The following is a 21982-nucleotide window of genomic DNA, read 5'->3' as shown; positions in this document are numbered from 1 at the left end:
CATGGTGGAACCATTTGGCAACGGCGCACGCACACACACACACACACACACACACACCTGTTTTTGTTCTCCGGTTTTGAGGGTAAAAAAAATGACATCAAGCTCATCATGTGAGGCCAATGAGACAGACGAGGAGGGGGGGGGCACTGGCAGAAACAGAACATTGTTACATAAAACTCAACTTGACACAGGCCTCCTCTGGGCCTTGTTACCATATAATGTGTGTGTGAGTCTGTCCATATGTGCATGCATTAGCTGGCCTGCAGGAGTTTGTGCGAGTCAAGCATTTGCACAATGCTTCTTCAAGGTGTGAGCCTAAAAGAAATGAGCTCACTACATACCTGTTTGCACAGCTCAAAGCTTTGTGCCACTGTGCAACTCCAAGGCTTCTCAAAGTCTGTAACTCAGCGAGCGGGGAGGTGATGTCATGGATATTTTTGTAGGGCCATTTTCTTTGACCTTTCTGCTCCCTTGGTGCAAGCTGGGGTGTGGCTGGTGTGTGTGTGTGTGTGTGTGTGTGTGTGTGTGTGTGTGTGTGTGTGTGTGTGTCTGTGTGTGTGTGTTTGTGTATCTACAGGCCAGGGTGAGAGCACCGAGGCCACTGGCGCCAGATGTGACGACCGCAGGAGTCTGGAACTAAAAATAGAGCTCTGTTCTCAGCACCGTGAAACAGGAGAGAGGGAGGAGGGGGGAAGAGGAAGAAATAGGGGGGAAGGTAAAGGGGCTGACGGAGGGATGGAGAGGAAGGCGAGGTCATTGAGAATAATGTGTCTGATCTCCCCGGGGAAGGTGAGCTCACCTCCTAATGGCACCACTGGCTCCTTCTCAATGAAATCATTGATCCGCTGGAGCTCCCCGTGGCGTAATGGAGAGGGGGGGGGGGGAGGTAGAGAGAAAGGGGCAAAGAGTTGCAGAGAGGGCAGGTTAGGAGGTTAAGAAGGGGGGGATGATGGACAAGACGGAGAGTGTAGCTGAAGCATGGAGGAAGGGAGAACAAGCACCTCAGGCGAGCAACACCAGTTATTGTGCAACCTCTCAGACCTGCACAGCGACCAATCAGAAAACAGCCAGAGGCTCCTGGAGAACTTTCACTCAATTCAACATGATCTTCATCACTCAGGTATCTACGGCGACTCATGTTCCTGTCTCGTCCTAAAAAGGAGATTTGCAGCAGCTAGCAAGTAAAACCTCTAAGCATTTGGCAGTTTTCTAAGCCCATAACATTTTGTGATCCGTGTCTGTCGGGAGAATCCTGCACACACTTGCACTCCACAACTCCGCAAGTGTGTGTGCACGCGCTGTGTGTGTCTGTGTGTAGTTAAGAGCATGTGGAGACTTCCTGCTGGGCTCCAGAAGGAGGAGAAGAAAAAAAACATAAAGCGAGACTTTCAGCTCTGAGGAGGCTGACGAACACAGCATGGTTCAGCATGACAGCCTGTCTAACGGAATGAGCTCTCCACACACTCACACAAAGTAGCCAATGGGACACCCATAAACACACACACACACACAACGTGAAGACACACACACACATTCAGGATGAAATGAGGAGTATTACCTCATCTCCTCAACGGCTCTCCTCCTTCTGTTTTGTCTTTCACTTTTTCTCACACGTGCACTCTAAAACATTGCCTCATGCGCATGCACGCTCTACTTCATATGCACATATTCATGCAGACACACAAAAACACACAACCACACGGACACAAACAGACCTCCTTATGTAGCTCATTGGAATGTCTCAGTGAACGGTTGCATTGTGAGATTTGGCCTCCCACGATTACCTCATTTCTTCAGCTTCTCTCTGATGCACACGGGGACACGCGCACACACACACACACACACTCAGGGGCCTCCGCCCCGTTGTATAACTGCACAGAAGAATGACACATAACTGAATTGACCTTTGTACCTCTGTCGGTGCAGTCACACCCTAACCTGATCTCATCAAAGCCCCAGGGTACACAGCAGCTCCTGTGTGTGTTTGTAATTTTTGGTGTGTGAGGGAAAGAGAGAGCAAGCGAAAGAAAATGAGAGAGAGGCGCCTTTCATCTCCTAATACCTCTCGTCAGTATGTCATCGCCATGTCTCGTCCTGTGTGCTTTCGCATTGAGCTGGCAGGCTGACAGCGTGGGAGTCCGCTTGCTAACCTGTAAAAACACAAAGTGCATCCCTGTTCTGCAGACTATGTGCTCATACCACAGTGCATACCATATTTAAACAATCACGTTGCTTTCCAGTTATACAGGAAGAGCAGCTCTATCATATGTTGGATACTACTGCCAAACAAACTTCGCAGAGAGAAAGCTAAATATTTACCTTTTTTATGGTTTACTTACACCACTGTCTTGAAAATGTGAGTTGAGAGCATCTAAGGCAAGGTGCATAGACTAACACATTAAGTACATTTAGAATGCAAGTAGACTTTAAATCATACTTAATTGCGTATTGATTTCTTGTTTGAAATCACTACGCTAGGACTGCAACTACTGATTATTTTTAATGTTAACTAATCTTATTATTTTCTCCATTTTGATCTATAAAATGAAAAGAGTTTATAATCCCAAGATTATCCCCAAATGTCTTGTTTTGTCCACTTTACTATCATAAAGTTGTAAAGAAAACACAACATGAGATCACATTTGAGAAGCTGGAATCAGATCATTGTGTTATACTGCAGATAAAATCAATAATTAAGAAACTAATCGATTAATCTTTTTATCTCTACTACACATATGTCACCTGGTGAGACGTTGTTAGTATGTAGTGTGCAATGTGACACAGCTCAAATGTCACCGGGCCTGTTTAGCTGAATCACGACAGGTGGGGGTGAGGTCAGCGACATAGCTACCTGTCAGGATTATATTATGTAGACTGTTCAGTCGCTAGTTCTGCAACTAACAATCTTAATTATCACGCATTAATCCATAGAACTTTTTATGATTAAATCATTTATCATTTTGTCTAATAGTATGAGAAAATAACCAGAAGAATGCAGAGAATCCTCTCATTTGGGAGTTTGAAACCACATATTCAATGACATTTGAGAGGTTATTTTTGTGCTCAAATGTCACGTCCGCACTGCCCTCCAAATGTCCCCAGTGCTGAGAATCTAGACACAATCCATCCCTCGTCTCCGTCTCATTCTCTTGCCCTTTCCTCTTCTTTCCTTCTCTCTCTTTGACCCAGTCGTGTGACGCTTTAGTAATCCTGCGAAAAACACTGGCAGATGGTGCTAGGGAAGATTAGAAGCAGTTTTGCACATCTGCAAACCCCACACACACACACACACACACACACACACACACACACACACACACCCACTACACACACACCACAACACACACACACGAGACCACACACACACACACACACACACACACACACACACACACACACACACACACACACCACACACACCACACACACACACACACACACACACACACATACACCACACACACACACACACCACACACACCACACACACACACACACACACACCACACACACACACCAACACACCACACACACACGACACAGCCCCACAGCACCACAGTAATTCTATTACACTCTATTCATTACTTCCATGACCTACCACTCCGTGTCCCTGTTTTTGCATTAGTTACAGCTTACATTTTAAACGTGTGCGCTATGAATACAACACATTATCATTCATATCACCATCCTCTTGAAACCGTTATCCAAATCTCTTTTTATCTGCAGAACCTAGGTGCCTATTCCAGACTTTCTTTCATTTTTTGAATAATATTTGTTTTCTATTCCGTCTCGGCATCAGACAAACTGCTAAAACTGGAACGCAAAGTTCAGATGCCAGAGGAGAAGTGACGCATGACAAAGCTACGCAGTTAGCATCAGCTAACACGCCACCTAGCTACACACTAGCAGGCAGTGTGGTCTTTGCCTTGGCTCTGTGCTGCAGATTGGTGGGAAACACGTCAACTTTAGACCCACTGAGGAGGCAGCTGGCTCCAACCGAGCGGTATTCTCCTCCTCTATACAAAAACACACACACAAAAAGTCAGAACTCTGAAAAAGGCAAGACACATCAGCTTGAGCTCCAACCGGGTGAGATCATGGCTGTGGTAAAAATACTGCTGTCCTCAGAGAGACATGATTCTCACAAACACGCTCACACAGTGGATGAAGTAATATAATATAAACATGCTTTCAAATGCACGCATAAACATTTCCCAACAGCCACCACCACCACATCCTGCTGGAATATATAGATTTAAAACTAAACACTGAAAGTCATTCACAAAAACAATGGCCCTATTGGGACACGGATTTGCTCCATGACATCATCCACATGTAGGAAGTGGTGTGCTTTCGGAGTTATTGATTATATGGTGAATGAGAGAGAAGAGAAACCTAAGAGGGGTCACTGATTGTTTTCTTTAGATCAATGTGTTCCCAGTACTCACACTTAGGTTGTGTAACATGTAATTCAAGCTGATTATCTGTCATCTTTCCTGCAATGAATTCCCCTATTTCATCATGTCAATAGAAATTACTTTAAATGTAGAAACTATGAGCCCACTTTAGTGATGAGTGCGTCAGCCTTCATCCCCCTGCAGGAAGCTTCTGCATAAGATCAAAACAAAAACCCTTATTCCCCCTCAGACAGAAGCTCAGTCATTATTCTTTTATCTGCCCTGTCCATCCCATTTATGGACTATTTTCTATTCATCTCTCTATCTGACCCTCATTCCTAGACCCCCCCCCCCCCCCCCGCAGCAGCATCACCCCTCACTTGATTTGTCTGGCTGTGTACTGTACGTGTGCCTGTGTGGTCTGCTGCATACGTGAGGCTGAAAATAAGTCAGTCAGATATGAAGTCATCGCAGGAATTATTAGCATCACAAATGTGAGGTTCAGAAGAGGGGCAGGGGGAGAAGTGGAAAAGCTGGAGGTAGGGGGAGAAAGAGGGCAGTGAATGAAGGGAAACGAGACAAGAGCATTACTGTTTTGCAATTGAAAACTCCAATCTTTAAGAATGTGAGAGGCAGAATAAAGCCAACACAGAGGAACAAGAAGAGCCTCAACTTAGGATAACTTGTATTATGATTTAATGCATCAATAACTGTTCTGCCTATAAATGTCTGAAAATAGAGGAAACACGCCTGTCATCACTTTGTTTACTTGTCTGACACAATACATGCCTATTATCATTTGTGGTCAATATGTTTCTGTAGTGTGATTAATTGTTTCAGCAGTATACAACAATTCAATGCATGCTTGAGGTTGTTGTGTGGGAAGAGCCCAGTTTGTTCACACTCACACTTTGTACCACAGCAGGCTCTGAAGCTGACTTCACAAATTCTTTCCACCCCAAATAGAAAGTGAAACATCCCTCCCAGACCACAGGCTCCTTGCTTTTGTTAAGCCCATCATTGAAATGGTCTTTCCCTTATATGTTCTAATTGGCGTTATGCCTTGTTAATTCAAATTATTTATAGTTAAAAATCCTTAAAGAATTCCCTGGCGACCATTCTTGTCTCTCACACTATCTCTCTAGTGAAAACTCTGCAGCTTCCCTGGACATACGAGCAAATCCTGCAGCAATATGTGCACTTAATAATGATCTAATGCATGCAGGGAAAAATGCATGTATGCGATTGTGCGTACACGCAACTCCATCTGCCCACCCATACACACATAGACATCAAGTATACACATACACAGGCTGCTAGCTCCACTGACCCCAATAATACAACCACCCAAACAACGGCCACTCCCATTGGCTGAGTCCTTCTGAGGAATATTCTCTGCCACTGTTGTCGTGGAAACAGTAGAAAGCGGGGACAGAAATTGTAGAAATGTGATAGTGAGCTGAGGAGACTGATAAAGAGGAAGAGGAGGGGAAGTCGTCTTTCATTCAAAAGTGTATGACGTCTGATCAAAAAAGCTGAGGAGGAAAATCCTAGCTTAAGGAGGCAATTGACAAGTGTGTGTGATATCGAACATGGTTGTGTGTGCGGGTGTGCCCAGCCTTAGCATGTGTTCAGTACATCTCTGTGACTAATTGTGGAGCCTGGGTGCTTTGAGGCAATCCTCGACATCTATGAATGACTCATGAAAAAGCACTAATCTCCCAGCGGTGGCAGAGCACCGAGAGGAGGAGAAGAATGGGGATGTAGGGATGTGGAGGAGAGAGTAGAGATTTGCCCGAGCAGCATGCCTCTGCCGTCTCATTTCCAATCGTGAGTGAGACAGATTACACTCCCCATTCTGTGCCGACACATTTGGGACGGACTCATACGCCTTATGCTGGTGGATGTGTGCGTGATGTCGTCCCTTTTAAAAGCTGCAGCCACTGCAGTCGAGATGTTATTAACTCAACGAGGCTATTAACAGTCTTGCCGGGGCTCAATTATAAGTCTTAGTGTGCTTAGTGGACACTATGACAGGATAATAACTGTGGTAAATAAGGCCAGAGGATTGAAGTTAATCTTCAGCTTTATTTCAGTGATGCTGGGTAACAGAGCGACTGTGGGGAAAGCTCAAACATCAAAGAGTCACCAGAGAGGCTTTGTATGTGGGATTTTATACTTCCTCCTTTCCTTTTTATCTCCACACGCACCTGTGGACCTGTGATGACTGCCAGTTAAGAAATGAGGAACAAGTTATGATATGAGGGTAAGAACAGTTGTTTTGCTCATTAGCGCCATCTGCTGACCAAACAGTGGAAGGACAAACAACTGCACTGAAGTCAGGCAGAGGTGCTGTGGTGAGGCACACCTGCCCATGTCTTTTGTGTACATAAAAAACAAACAACCATGCCATTCTCACACCAATACTCCACACATTCTGCCGTACCGGTGAGCAGCGAGACTTTGTGGAAGGTGCTCTCCAACTTCCCCATGAGAATGTGCACAAAGCCGTCTTTGGACAGGTGCCCCGCCTCTTTGGAGCTCTGGTCATAAACCACCACTTCCTGCTTCCTGCCCAGCTCCACCTGCACAAAGGAACGAGGAAAAGAGAAGAGTTATTTTTCAGTGTTGCTCTGGAAAATATGTTAAGCATCCAACCAGGAAGACAGTGCTTCATGACTGGAATGAGAAGAATCGGATACTGGACAATTCAATGCATTTGGGAAACACACAGACATAAGACACAATTGTTCTATAGAAAAGGGGAAAATATATATATATATTATTTATACATATTGGCAACTTATTTGTCCAGTTTCATAAACAGCACAGCAGGTAAGAGGAAAACATTTTTTTATTTTGCCGTGAACCGTCCCTTAAAAAAGGAATAATGAGTATTGCCTACTGGCTGAGCAAATATTTCATCGCTATCAGAAATTGTGAATAAGCTGCTGCAGGGTTCAAACTTGCAACTGCAAGACCCTAATAATAATAATAATAATATTGGGAGGGATGAAACCCTCTTTAATGGTCACACATGCAGAGCACACAGAGTGAAATGTGTTCTCTGCTTTTAACCCATCCTAGTACTAGGAGTCTAGTACTAGGAGCAGTGGGCAGCTATTGTACAGCGCCCGGGGAGCAATGGGAGTGAGGGGGGAAGAGGGATGTCCGGTGCCTTGCTCAAGGGCACCACGGCAGGGCAGGAGGTGAACTGGGACCTCTCCAAGTAGCAGTCCACACTCCATTTTTAGGTCTGGTCGGGGACTTGAACCCTACGGCTCACAGTCCAATCCTCTACTGACTGAGCCACTGAGTTATTATCCCGAAGCATGTGACCCCGTTGGAGCCCTTATATATACCAGAAGCAGAAAAAATGACAACATAATCCATTCACAGATATGCCACTGGGAGTGATGAGTGGCTGTATGGATGCTGGTGTCAGCATCAGTAAACAGGATGAACTACAGGTGATGCTAGAGTAAGTTATGAGGAGGAAGCAAGGGATTATAAGTAATGTATTAGGGCTGAGTGTTGCACCGTGCAACTGTGACAGCAATATTTACCATGCAGATACTGCTGAGGGGGGTTTTTGTCCTAATGGGGAGTGATATGAGAATAATCCTAAAGACTAGCTACGTTGCAAAGGGTATTGGCATCCATCAATGCACCAGTGTGATGCTGTTTGTGTCAGATTGCGTCAAAGATGTGAGGCTGTGAGCATGCGCCGGTGTGATAGAGTGTGCCTGTTTGTGTTTGTATGAGAGAGTGTGAGCATGTGCCTGCGCACACACCGGCCAGGCTGTGTTGTTCTCCATGTTGTCAGGCAGGCTTTGGTCACATGACCATCAGGCAGCGCCCACTGCAGCTATGAATCACTGCATCATTGAACTGTCACTGGACGGGAGAGGAGGGAGGGAGGGAGGGATGAAGAGGGTGGGGGAAGTGGAGTAGTAGGGCAGGGAGACATGAAGAAAGATGAAAGAGGAAATTGACAAGAAAAATATGTAAGAAATAGAAATAATAGGCAGGCGGTGGAGGAGAAGCAGAAGCTAGAGGGGACACACACAGGACAACCCACTTCATTTCTTTGTTTACCTTATCATACACTGCACCATCCTTATTTTAAATGTGCTATTGAAAGACTACTAGCTTCAAGGCTAAACTGCACTTTCCCTTAGCATGGCCACACATCCTCTCCCTGCTCTATGTGCTCTGAAAGGCACACTAGTGATGAAAGCTGAATGTACACACAGCGACACAGTGTGCATAGAGTGAGCCTGATTATGTTTCTGCTTACTGAGCAGCTGTGGCACAGCACCTGGGCAGACAGCCATGCAGGTGATTTAGACAGGACAAGGTCAGCATGAAGCCTGGATACAAGTTGCTCTGGTCCAGAAAAGCCAGCTTCACTCCGCCTGCATGCATGCAGCAGCAACCCTGACGTAAAGGCATGAAAAACATGATCTGTAGCATCGTCTCTTAAGTCTGACATGTTACCTTCATGCCTCCTTTTCTTTACATCTGTTACACCCTCCGACTTTAGTAGCCCTGGGTCATTTTGGCTAATAATCCTAATGGGATCAGATCTAATTTGGGAGCCTGATCTCTATAAGGAAGGATTACAGACCTTAAAGTAAACATACGTGAACAGCGCAAACACATGTACCCACAACAGGCCTGCCAAAAATGTCACCTCAAGGGCAAAAACAAGCAGTGTGTGATCCCGGCTTGAATAGTTCATAACTTGTGTTGCAGTGTATTGTATGGAAAGTGCGTGCGTGCGTGCGTGCGTGCGTGTGTGTGCTGTCTGGATAACAGTTATGTACTTAGAATATTGTATATAGTAAGTGTTTCCTCAATATGGAGACATACTTACTATCTTAAATGGCTCATTTGCACTCTCCTGAGGTTCTTGGGCATTATAAAGAGCAGTCTTTGAATTTAACTGGAGAGGATAACATTTAAAGACTGATAACATGCTCAATTCATCTGTTAAAAAAAACAGTCCATACTAAACATGGAGAATGAATGTAATGTTTTGCTAAGAGGATGAAATTGCACCTCCACTTATCCAATTTAAAAGTGTTTCCTGTGACTATTTTTGTTGAATGAGATTTAAAATAGTATTATATCGGCTATACTGTACATTCTGCCCCAGATAATAGGCTAAAGCCACACCTCCAGCTCAGTACGTGATATGCATAGAGTTTGCTGCAGTGTTAGAGGTCAACTACCCGAGGGAGTGCGGGCTGGCTGTCAGACTGCAGCAGTAGTACATATCATCCCTCTGCAGTGCTACAGCTCTGCTACTACTACTGTGCTGGCCCGGGCACTCTGACGCAGGCACACTGCAGGTAAACAAGGAATGCCACTGGCAGAGAGGAGGAAAAGGAAGGGGATGTGGAAACAGAGTGGGGGGAATACCAGGAGGATATGAGGAAAGATGGGGGAATGATTAGTTGATCCGAGGGAAATTTGAGTCAGGAGGGCGGTCAGAAGTAAAGAGAGGAATTAGGGTGCAGAAGAGGGACAGAAGGTGGCACTGGCAGACCAAATGCTACAATCCTGCAGCACCCAAGCTTTTTTTTAAAGGATCTGAAAGATGGCATCACAGCAGGAAAGAAACGAGGATTGGTCACAGGGGAGAAGGTTATTTTCCTCATATGCAGAGGGACACAGCAAGAACGATTGAATCGCCAGCGAAGAAAGAGACAGAGCTTTACGAAAGATACAAATAAAATGGGGGTGTAAAGGAGACAGAAAAAATGTGTTGGGCAAGAGGGACAGAAGTTTCTGAATGTTTCTAACTGACCCTGTGTAATCAAATGTAAAAGGAGTGGAAGAGAAACAAAGTCTGACAGAAGGCTGCAAGTCAAGGCTTGGCCTTCCTGTCAATGATCCCCTGTAAAAAACAGGCTGCTCACACACACTAAGAAACATGGGTGACGGGTAGCAACAAAAGTTATCTTTGGAATAGTGGAAACACAGCCCGGCCTACAGTAAGTGCTTGCGTAAGAAAGTGAAACATGGTTTCCCCTGACCTCAGTAATGCAACTGACCAGTGACAAGGTCGCTGCTGAGCGGGACAGTGTGTGTGTTTGTGTGTGAACCGGCCTGTGACACAACATCAGCACAAACAGTCTAAAAATGGCCCCACATTCCTGAAGCACAGTCAGGGTCCTCTCAGTGCCTCCTCTCTGGGATGTCCCACAGAAAACACGTCTACTGCAGTATGAGCTCCCTTCAGCTAACTGTGTTTTAGCCCGAGCTGACACTATTGAGCTGTTTGGAGCCAAAGAGTGGACACAGAAGGGGCTGTACACATCGCTCTTTAATTAGCTTATTATTGATTGATTTGTAGGCTCATTTCTGCAGAGTGTTTTATGTCAAAGTGGTCACAGACTAGTTAAAGGGTTGGACATTCCCAAAACATACAGCACCTGATCCTACATACAGTACATGACTCTTATAGAGGAACTGCTGCAAAAGCCAGTGACCTCTGCTAGCAGTTGATCTGACAGTTAGAGACTCCGCCGCACACGGTGTGACATATACCACTCTGTGCTGTAAAGATACCCCCCCGGGCCGGATGATGTCATTGACTGGCACTGGCAGCTGCTACTTCCATGTATGCTTGTGTAGGTGTGATATGTGTTAAATATGTTCTGTACTTGTATCCTTATAAGTTCCAAGGAGAAGGAAGTTATGGGTTAAGGCAGCAGGTTTATGTTGGTGTTTAGTACGAGTATCTGGTTTTATTCACCTGTTTGTTTTGGAGAGAAGGAGATCTCTAAGGATAAGTCAGCTTCTGAAAGATAAACTGAAGGGATCCTGGCCCGAGAGGATAAGGGGTAGGTTAGTGGGAAGTACTCAAATAAACAGTGTGTGTTTGTGTGTGTCTTTCACACAAGGAACTAAATATGTGGCAGGGTGTTGAAAACCCTGTTGCCTCTTCCCATGTTCAGTTGGAGATCATCACTACACACACACACACACACACACACACACACACACACACACACACACACACACACACACACACACACACACACACACACACACACACACACACACACACACACACACACACACACACACACACACACACACCACACACACACACACACACACACACACACACACACACACACACACACACACACACACACACACACACACACACACACACACACACACACACACACACACACACACACACACACACACACACACACAACACACACACACACACACACACACACACACACACACACACACACACACACACACACACACACACACACACACACACACACACACACACACACACACACACACACACACACACACACACACACACACACATACATTTTCATCCATGAAATGAAAAGTCCTTGCTAACGTTGAAATGTTACTCCTTCTTTGTGGTGCAGTCGCTTCTGTTTAAACTACATACAGTGTGTGAGTGTGTGTCTATGTCAAACAGGAGGATCTTTAAAGCAAACAATGATTCATGCCATGACCTCATGAAAGCAAACACATGACATATCCGGCTTTGGAGAAAAACCACTGCTGGCTACGGCGTCTTTGTTTGAACTTGGCCAAAGGAAAAATGTGAATGAAACATACAAAACATTCCCTGAGTTTGCCCTTCGGGTAATGAGGGAAACAATCCACACGCTGAGTCATTGAAAAAAGTTCCCAATTCTGCTGCTGCCGTCAGGACAGATGACACATGTTTGTTCCTTCATTTGAAACACTGCACCACAGTTACTGGAAACGTCTGTGTCCGGAACAACACTATTATGAGAGCTGCACACTGTTTTTATTCCAAAGACGGTGTGTGTGACACTTCAAATAACAGGCAGGTTTATTTTTACACAATCTAAGAAATACTCGCCCCTTCTCGTACCAGTACAGCCTTCCTAGGAAGATAAACACTACATGGTGCGTCATAATTGGAATTGATGGGGATCTACTCCATTGCATAGATGCATTAGTGAGTCACGTGCAGTCTTCCCCTGTGCTTGGCACCAGAGGACCCAGCCAATCTTACCAATTAAGATCACAGACATGATCACATAGCGACTGCCTGGCTCTCTTTACTGCTCATCTTAACAACCATAATTGGGCCACTGTTCATTATTATGACTAATATGTTGGCATCACAACACTAGCAGACATGCTTGTAATTACAGGTGGGACATGACTGTAAACAGGAGAGCAGATACTCTTTAAGTGGGATGATACAACTGCTGAACTAAAGAGTATGGTTGCAACTTACAATCATTTTAATAATTTAATAATAATTATTATTTCCATTTATCTTTAATTGTATAACCGTAAGCAAAATAATATACTCTAGAACTCCACGTTTCACAACTTCTTTGGCGAGTGTTTGGTTTAAATTATTTGTTTTATCCAACAAGCAGTACAATAATCAAAAGTATAAACGTTACCATTTTAGAAAAAAAGAAAAAGAAACACATAAATCGAAACATTAAAGAGCCTGAAGCTGAATGTTTTTCTCTGTAAATTAAGCTTCTCTAAAATGGTTGTTTGTTAACTTTTGTTGATACGCTTGTTGAATCAATGACTAAATGTTTTCATCTACAACGTTTAATTGACTAATCAACATTGATTAATGTTACCCTGTAGAGTGTCTTTGAGTGCCATAGAACTCAATAAATAAAATGTATTATTATTTCTTTAAATCAATGGAAAAAGGGTCAGCTTACAATTAGAAAATAACAATTCACATATCCAATTTTCCTTTCTAGTCATGATTCCAGTATTATTTTTGATTTGACAAAAATGCATACATACATGCATACAACTCATTGGTATAAGATTTTGTTAGCACAAGCACAATGACCAACAAATAATTACATTTGATGTGGAAAGGTCATATGTGTCTGGTACCACAAGCCCCCTTCAGCTTGCAGATCCAGCAGATTTGAGAGTTAAAAACGGCTGAATCACAGCCAAACATAAGGCTCTATTTGTGTTTAGACTTGAAACCTCTTTGCGATCATGATTATTTATGGCAGTCCAGCATGTGACAGCTTGGAATAGTAAAGTCTGTCTCTGCTCAGAGGCCTGGCCCCTATGTCTACATACAGGGTGCTTCTCCATGCTGGCTGCTGGTAGTGAAAACCTCTGGTCCATCTGTCAGGCCTGCCTGGCCGGCTGTCCCCGCCACAGCAGCAGGGATTAGCCGGGCTTAAGCCAAGAAACCAGCCGCCTGCCTGCAGCCTGTCAGAACGAGGAGGAAGCCCCGCTCCAGACTAAGCCTGTGCCGTCCCTCTCCCAGCAGAGGTCCACCACCACCTAACCTACAGTGTCCAGCTCTCTGTGCCCTACATTAAGATGGAGCTTTAATAAAGAGGTTATGAAGGGATGGGATGTGAATGGGAGAATAAAGAGGACACCATTTTGATTGCTGCTACACTGGTCATGGATGTTCATTCAGCTCAGTTAACTGAAGCGTTGGGAGCTCCTATGAAAGAGGGTGAGTGCAGCGCCTTGGGGGATGCAGGCTATTAGTGCTCAATGGGATGTGAGGCGGGCGGGAGGCAGCCAGCGAGGAGGAGGAGGAGGAGAGGAGGAGGAGGAGGAGGAGGAGGAGGAGCGGGAGGAGGAATTCTGGAGGAGTAGGAGGAGGAGGGAGGAGGAGGAGGAGGAGGAGGAGGAAGGAGGATGGAGGAGGAGGAGGAGGAGGAGGAGGAGGAGGAGGAGGAGGAGGAGGAGGAGGAGGAGGCTGCAGCCCAACCATGAATACCCTCAGTGCTGCTCTCCCGCTTCCTGCATTCACTTCCCCAACAAAGAGCCACAATGGTGTCCTTTGCTGTCTTGGCGGCTCCTGGCGATGCAGAGCCATGTGGGGGGTAGAGAGGATGGTGTGTGTGTGTGTGTGTGTGTGTGTGTGTGTGTGTGTGTGTGTGTGTGTGTGTGTATGGGGTTAGCTAGGAGCCAGCTTTAACACCGCACAGCCCGTCTGCACGTGCCCAGCTCGCGGCCTGCCAGTGGCCGCACAAAAGAGATGATGTCATGCTTAGCCAATAACAAAAGAGTCTGGGTCCGTCGGGCCCTCCTCTCTCACACGGCTAGTTCCAGCTTTATCCAGCCTGGCATTAATCGCAAGCCTTATCCTCTTTACTGGGGGTGGGGAATGGATCATAACAAACCAGCAATGGGGTAACACGAGATAGGAAGAAGGGAGGAAAAAGGAATAAATGATAATGAAGCAGGATCCGGGTGGGAGGCTGCGGGCTACGGTTGTTGGAGACGGACAGACTGACGGAGCTGTCATGAGACTGAAAGTGAGAGAAATGAGTAGGAAGCACGGCTCTATGGGGAGCCACAGTGTGAGACCTGCCGACCACAGGGCCCCACACAGAGACAGACCCAATAGACTCAGCATAGAAAGTTTAGAAACACACACACAAAAAGAACATCTCACACTTCACAGCTCTCCAGCTTTACTTTTGTTATTTTTCTCTGACTACAACAGTAGGTCATGCATCATAAGCATCCAAAATAAAACCATTATCTGGATCTCTCGGTCGGGATGAGTCACCCTTTCTAGGAGGCAGGATCTCCTGTGTGGCCTTCAGGCCTTGCAGCATCTTTGCATGTATCTCAGGCTGGCAGAATGCACTCATACAAGAGGGGTTACGCAAGATCCCTGTCGAGTTAATAGAGGTACATTTTGAGTTAGAAGAACCGCTTGTGTGATTGACTGCCAGAAGCCCTCGCAATAAAGCTGAATTAAAACTAATTGGTATAACAGAGAGTCGGTGAGAAACAGCAGGCGCACGGGGGCTCTCAGCCAATGTTGCAATTCTACAGACACTATTAGCTGAACACAAAGCAGTTTGACGTGAGCAAGCAACAATGATCCACAGTTCTCCTACATTTGACTATCTGACCACAAGGACTGTCAGTCACCTACAGGTGTGAACTGTAACCCAACAAGAATAGAAGCAATAATCTAAAGCAATCATGTGTAATTATTTACCATTTGGTGGGGTGTGTTTCTGTGCACAAAATGGAAATAAAGAGTCAGTTCTCTCACCACAGCTTCAGAACTGATACAGTATTTAAAGGGCATCAAATGGGAGCAGATCATAAATCACACTGATAAGTAGGTTCTGCAGACTGGGCTGCTGCAGTACAGGTCAAATTCCTGGCAACCAGGAAGTAAAACAACAAACAAACCCAATGTGTCACACCTAAGAAAAACATTTCAATCACCTGCTATGTGTCATTGGCTTCCATGAATCAGCATTTTATTGCTGCGGGTGTAGCATGCTTTAAAAGTTAAATGGATACCTAAAAATACAATTTGGAGAGTGAGTGCAGCCAGGAAGAAGGACTCTCGTCCACCACCTCCACAGCTTTGTTCATGGGTTTGCTAGATCCTGCCAAAAATGTTGGGAGATGTATGCACATGTTTACTACTGTACATGAGGGCACGAAACACATCCCACACATAAAACACACAACCTTTTACCCCTCCCGCTTAGGTTTCCCCTCTTAGAGTTCCTTCAGTTTCACACGGCGACTAAAAATACAGAAGTCAGCAGGCCATGGAAAAAAGGCTGTCATATTCAGAGGAGAAGTCATGGAAAACAAGAGGATCCGATTTCAGGGCCACTGATAAGCAACAAACCTACAGTACGCCTGCCTACCCGCCAAATATAGCACCCACTGATGTGGCTTGGACTAGCACAGGAGGCCAATCTAGAGTCACCGTGGTACATGGGCAAAGCTGTTGGAAATGTTCTGACCAACCCGTGCAGATGTCATGAAGCGATGTCTTGCTCACTTCAGCTTCCCTTCGTTTTAATGTCCCTTTAAACAACGACTGAAATATTTTTCACAGTCCATGCTGTATTCCTTTAATGGCTTCTCGTGCTAATTCTTTTTGCTTTGTATGTCACAGGATATCTTATCAATCCCCAAAGTCTACTAGTGCCCATGTATTTTTAAAGTTGAATATTTAGAATTTGGGTTTTGTTGGTCTGTGCATAAGGAACAGACCAAGCACTTAAGATATGGAAATGAAATCATAAAAGTAATGGACTACTGCTAAACCTTTTAAGAAACAGTACAACATGTTAGGATATGCATTCAGTTGGAAAGTTAGATAGGCGGATGTCATGTGTGTATGGTCAATATAATGCTACAACCTGCTTGACCTCAGTTGCTTGAGATTGGTATAAATACTGTTAACCTCTCCAAATATCTAGGTTGTTTCATTCGTGCAAACACAAAAGTAACGCAATCCAGCCTTAAAACTAAAAGGAAAGTGTGGTCACTGGCTTCACATCCTTCCACACAAAAGCACCCACTGTCTGCTCTGCTGAGCTTCACCTCACCTTCACTTTGCCGTTGGGTTGCAGCAGCTCAGTCACAGACACCTTGTCCTGCTGCAGTCGCCTCTTCACCAGCTTGGAGCAGCAGACATTGACCGCGCCTTGCACGTGCGATGCATTGTACTCAGAAAATGTCCTACTGTCAATCACCAGCAAACGCCCCGTTCCTCTCTGGATGAGGCTCGCCAGGCGCTTGATGTCCATGGCGCTCCGCTTAGTCGGCCCTTTCTCTCCTGCCATGATGTAGCAGTCACCCTGGGTCACAGACACAGGAGAGCAAGGGATGGGGCGTGGAGGAAGAGGGGTCGATGAGAGAGAGGGAAGGTGGAGGGAGAGATGGGGTCGAGGAGGGGAGGTCAGTGGAGGAGGGCTACCACCGGAGCAGGTGCTGACAGATCCATGGTGCCTGAAGAAAGAGGAGACAAAGAGAGGAGAAGAGAAAAAAGGATTTAAAAAAAAGAAAAGAAATCACACTGGTGTAAGGAAGCATGGCATTCAATTGCTTATTTCCTGATGGCAAAGCAGCAGATGATCAGACATCCTGGGCATGGTCGCCTCTCCTTTTGAGCTTTACTCCACCCATACCAGTTTGACAAGCAATGTCGGGATTTATTGCGCATTAATTTCCCAACCACAGTCAGGTGCTCATTGTATTTTTATACATATGTATCATCTTTTACTGTCAGCATTTGAGCACCTTGAGTATTAAAATAGCCACAATGCCAAACATGAATATAAAAGTTATTTTAAGGCTTAAAAGCCGACTGGATCATCCGCTGGGATTTATCAGTCCTGAGATCTGAAGGAATATCACGCATCCAAATACAAAGCCAACGACTTAAGATAGACGATAGACAATAAAAGACGTGTGTGTGTCTGCATAAGTGTGGTTGTTGTTGATCGAGGGTCTCTTGGTAGCCCATGAAACAGGAAACTGAGGGCGTGAGATAAATTAAGCCAGGGGAATTCAGAGAGCAGGTCTGGACACAGGCAAACAGCCTGTGTGACATCCTGTGTATGTGTGTGCATGTGAATGTGTTTGTGAGTGTGGGTGTGTGTACAGTACGTGTGTGTTACAGAGAGCCGTCCACAAACTTGATGAACTGCCTCCTCCAATCTATCACTGGTAATCATGCTTCCCTGCGCTCATGCTCACCACCGCACTTGTACACACACGTACACACACATACCATGTATACATCACTTCAGGGGACATTACATTGACTTACATGCATTTCCTGGAGACTTATCCTAACCTTCACCATAACCAACACATGCCTAACCCTTAACCTTACCCTAATCCTAACCAAGTCTTCACCCTAAAATTAATGATTCCCCTTATGGGGACCTCCAATTTGTCCCCATAAGGGAGGCGAGTCCCCACACGTGACTATGTAAACAAGAGGGAGGTCCCCACAAGGATAGGAATGCGAGCACACACACACACACAGCACACACACACAACACCACACACCACACCACCACACACACACACACAAACACACACACACACACACACACACACACAACACACACACACACACAACACACCACACACACACACACACAGCCACACACACAACACACACACACAACACACACACACACACACACACACACACACACACACACACACCACACACACCACCACACAACACACACACACACACACACACACAACACACACACACACACACCCACACAACACACACACACACACACACACACACACACACACACACACACACACACACACACACACACACACACACACACACACACACACACACACACACACACACACACACACACACACACACACACACACACACACACACACACACACACACACACACAGGATAGGGCTCGTGTCATTGAACAGGTGAGAAGGTCAGGATGTGAATGCAGTCGTGTTGTTTTATTCATCTACAGGCACATGGTGTCATCAAAAATGAATGGGCCTCCTCTCATTTACCCCAAAGCCTAAATGGAGGTTTAAACCTCGGTCGAAAAGGGAGAGTATGATGGGATGGTGTGGAAACAGAAAAACCAAACGGTCTTTTTGAAGCAGAACAGTGGTGCAAAGGTTAGAAGGTGGGCGGGAAACAGAGACTGAAAGAAAGAGATGTGAAGAAACTAACGTCCAGGTAGCTCTGAGACTTTTCACCTCTGTTCTGACACCACCACTGCCATGGAGAGAGGAGGAGAGAGAGGAGAGGGTGGGGGTAGCAAAGGATGTTATTCAATGAGGATCTTTTCAGCCTAGCAACTCAGCCATCTCAAGGTAAGGGAGGGGACAATTCTATAGATGTAGCAGGGAGGAATGAGATGAAAAGAAAGACACCTCTGTTAACAGGGAGAGACACATACAGGGAAAAGAGGAGCAACAGAAATAGAAAACTTATAACTTATAAACCTTTATATTCAAAACGTTGCTATAAGGTATGGTGTACAATAACAAATATTTGTTATTCACCCATACTACAGTATGTCTCCTACAGGCTGCCTGTCAAACCTGAACATAGATGTACACATGCTGCTTGGCAACCTTCCTGATGCAAGACTAGCAGCAGCAGCAGGAACATGGAGATAGACAGTAGCAACTGTCTGCACTGTAAACACAGCCAGACTGCTGCTGCTGCATCGGAAAGTAGCTACAGTAAAGGCATGGCTGTGCACACACAATTCAAGTCATAAAAGACACTGCTTGGTTAAATGAAATATAGGATAGTAAAGTCAGTAGATGACGACTGAAGGTATACCAGGCAGTATTCTTATATTGTTTTTTAAGAAAGAAACACAGATAAATACATCTAGTTTATCTGATATAATCTGTCTTTGTGTCATGCAGATTTTTGCACATTTCTTCAACTACACATACACACTTCCCCACTTTCCCCACATTGTGCACCCCAGCAGCCATTCTGCAGAAACATTAAGCCCTGCTGCAGCGCCGGCGCTCCTCCGCCACAAACAGCCCCTGCATGCAACATTACGACCTGCCCCATCACCTGTTATATCATACCTTATATGGCGCGGAGCCCTTTAGCAAAGCAGCTAACAACACAGCTTCCAGAGGTGTGAGTCTTTCTCTCTGTGTTTCTGTTCCCTGCTGCTGAGCACTACATCTGACGCTGCATATGTCTAATGGCGACCGCTCTCTCCCACCACCCGCCCAGCCTCTCACTTTTTCTCTCTGAATCCCTCCTTCCTCCTCGATCACTCTCTTTCTTTCTTGTGCAGGGAACGGGGAGGGGAGGAGTGTGCAGGTTTACATGTGTGGTGGTGGTAGTCCGAGGGAGAGACTCTGAAGCTTTATACGCCAACAAATAATCATGCTACGGTAACCTCCCTCTCACCCTGTTTGTGTGGACGGAGGATGGGAGATATGAGTATATATAATACTGAATGAAACAGAGAGATAGAGACAAGACATTATCAGAATATGGAAAGGTGAACTTATGTATGATATAGAGAGGGAGAGTATGCTTACTCAGCATAACAACAACACGCCCCCTTTGCAAAACCATCTTTCTTCCACCTATCAGCAACAATAACTAGAGTGAAAACAAACGAGCTCCTCGAATTCAAATAGGCAGCAGCCAGGAGCTTGCTGCGAGGCTCTGGCTGGATCAGAGGAGAACAAGCCGAGAGGAGAGAGAGAGACGGTGTGTACAGGCCCGGAGCAGATTCTGTTGTTGCCATAGAAACAGCGCTGTTAGAGTGAGCAGGGGGCACGGGGAGGGTGATGGTGATGGGATGCTACTGGTGCTGATGCTGGATGAGGATACAAAAAGGGATAGAGCAAAATCCGACAATGCTGAGTACATACTTTTAAAAGACCTTCTCAAAACTTTAGCATGTCAGGCTGAAACTGCAATATAGTATCATCCGTCCTGATTAAACACCCTCCTTCTGACTGCTCTTTAAAACACCAAGTCAATGTGCAAACAACCTTGAAGATGAACACAAGCAGTAAACACTCAACTTGATGAACCAACCAGATCAACTGGTTCATTTTGAAGGATTTGTAATATCTTGTTAGAGAATTTGAATATTTGAATGTACAGACAATGCCACAAAAACACTGCAATGTCCCGTTGTGCATCATAATAATAATAATATATTAATTTTATATAGCGCTTTTCTGGACCCTAAGACGCTTTACATTTGGGAGGGGGGGTATACAAACAAAACAAAACAAAACAACGAAAAAAAAAGCAAGTTAGTTTATAGAGATGACCCACGCCACAGAACAAGTGGGATGCAAGTATAACCTATTCTCATTTGCCTACAAAACAGATGCAATACTCTTCCTATTAGAAGACGGTGGGACTAATCATCAACAGACTTTACGGTTACTCTCTTTACAGCTGATAACAAAAGAGTGATAATGAAATAAAGAATCATTGTAATAGGATCATAAAACAAACTTAGGGAAGTGACTTTATCACCATAAAATGAATAAACCATGCCGACGTATTTATAGGCCTTACAAAACCATGAGCTCAGCATGGTGATGGCTCAATAATGCCATATCAGACATCAGAGAGGCAAACACAAAGAGACCAACTGGAGGGCAACCCACGCTGATGTAATAGCATCCCGGTTATTCATTAACTCCCTGCATAACGTCACCTGGGGCCTAAGCTGTTCCTTTCATACAATGAGACATGAGTTGTTTGTTTAGACCACAAACAATGACATCATGAAAGCATGTGACCACAACAAGAGCAGGTAAAAGCTGCTGAAGGATTATTATATAGTGCAACCAGTTTATAGAGAATTATTTAGTGACAAGAATTAAAGATCATGTCTGGGTTTGATATATGCCTTCACAACACTGCTGGGTTAGTTTAAACATAACTAGATATGAGTATTTCTAACCTATTTCTAGGGCTGCTCGATTATGGCAAAATTCATAATCTCGATTATTTGGGTCAATAATTGATATCACGATTATTAAGAACGATTATCCATTTACTTTGAAAACATCCATTTATTGAAAAAGAAAATGTGAACAATATGTTTTTAACAGTTGATTATCCTGAACTTTATTTCTATTATGTTGTTTTCATAATCTTTGCAAGCCAATATCGTAATAGCGATTACAATACGATTAATGGAGCAGCCCTACCTATTTCCTGACGGTAACATTAGTATTTTATGACAAATTAGGTCATTTTACTTTGAAATGAAAAT

At 44.8% G+C, this 21982-nt stretch overlaps 1 protein-coding gene across 3 annotated transcripts in view; it reads right to left on the bottom strand.

Moving 5' to 3' along the window:
• Positions 1–21982, bottom strand: part of dusp8a (dual specificity phosphatase 8a) — a 42968-nt gene that overhangs the window by 19227 nt on the left and 1759 nt on the right. For 2 of the 3 annotated variants that reach the window (XM_034215914.1, XM_034215916.1), the window contains exons 2-3: positions 16784–17186; positions 6844–6982 (exon numbers count right to left, since the gene is read on the bottom strand). In XM_034215914.1, coding sequence (XP_034071805.1) covers positions 6844–6982; positions 16784–17020 — 376 coding nt within the window. In that variant the 5' untranslated portion in view covers positions 17021–17186. Of the gene's footprint in view, positions 1–6843; positions 6983–16783; positions 17187–19805; positions 19973–21982 lie in introns of those variants that run through there. The other variant, XM_034215915.1, reaches the window with a different exon arrangement.

Source organism: Gymnodraco acuticeps, unplaced genomic scaffold (genome assembly GCF_902827175.1).
Source record: "Gymnodraco acuticeps unplaced genomic scaffold, fGymAcu1.1, whole genome shotgun sequence".
NCBI classification, from domain to species: domain Eukaryota; kingdom Metazoa; phylum Chordata; class Actinopteri; order Perciformes; family Bathydraconidae; genus Gymnodraco; species Gymnodraco acuticeps.
This window is presented reverse-complemented; position numbering and strand designations above follow the sequence as displayed.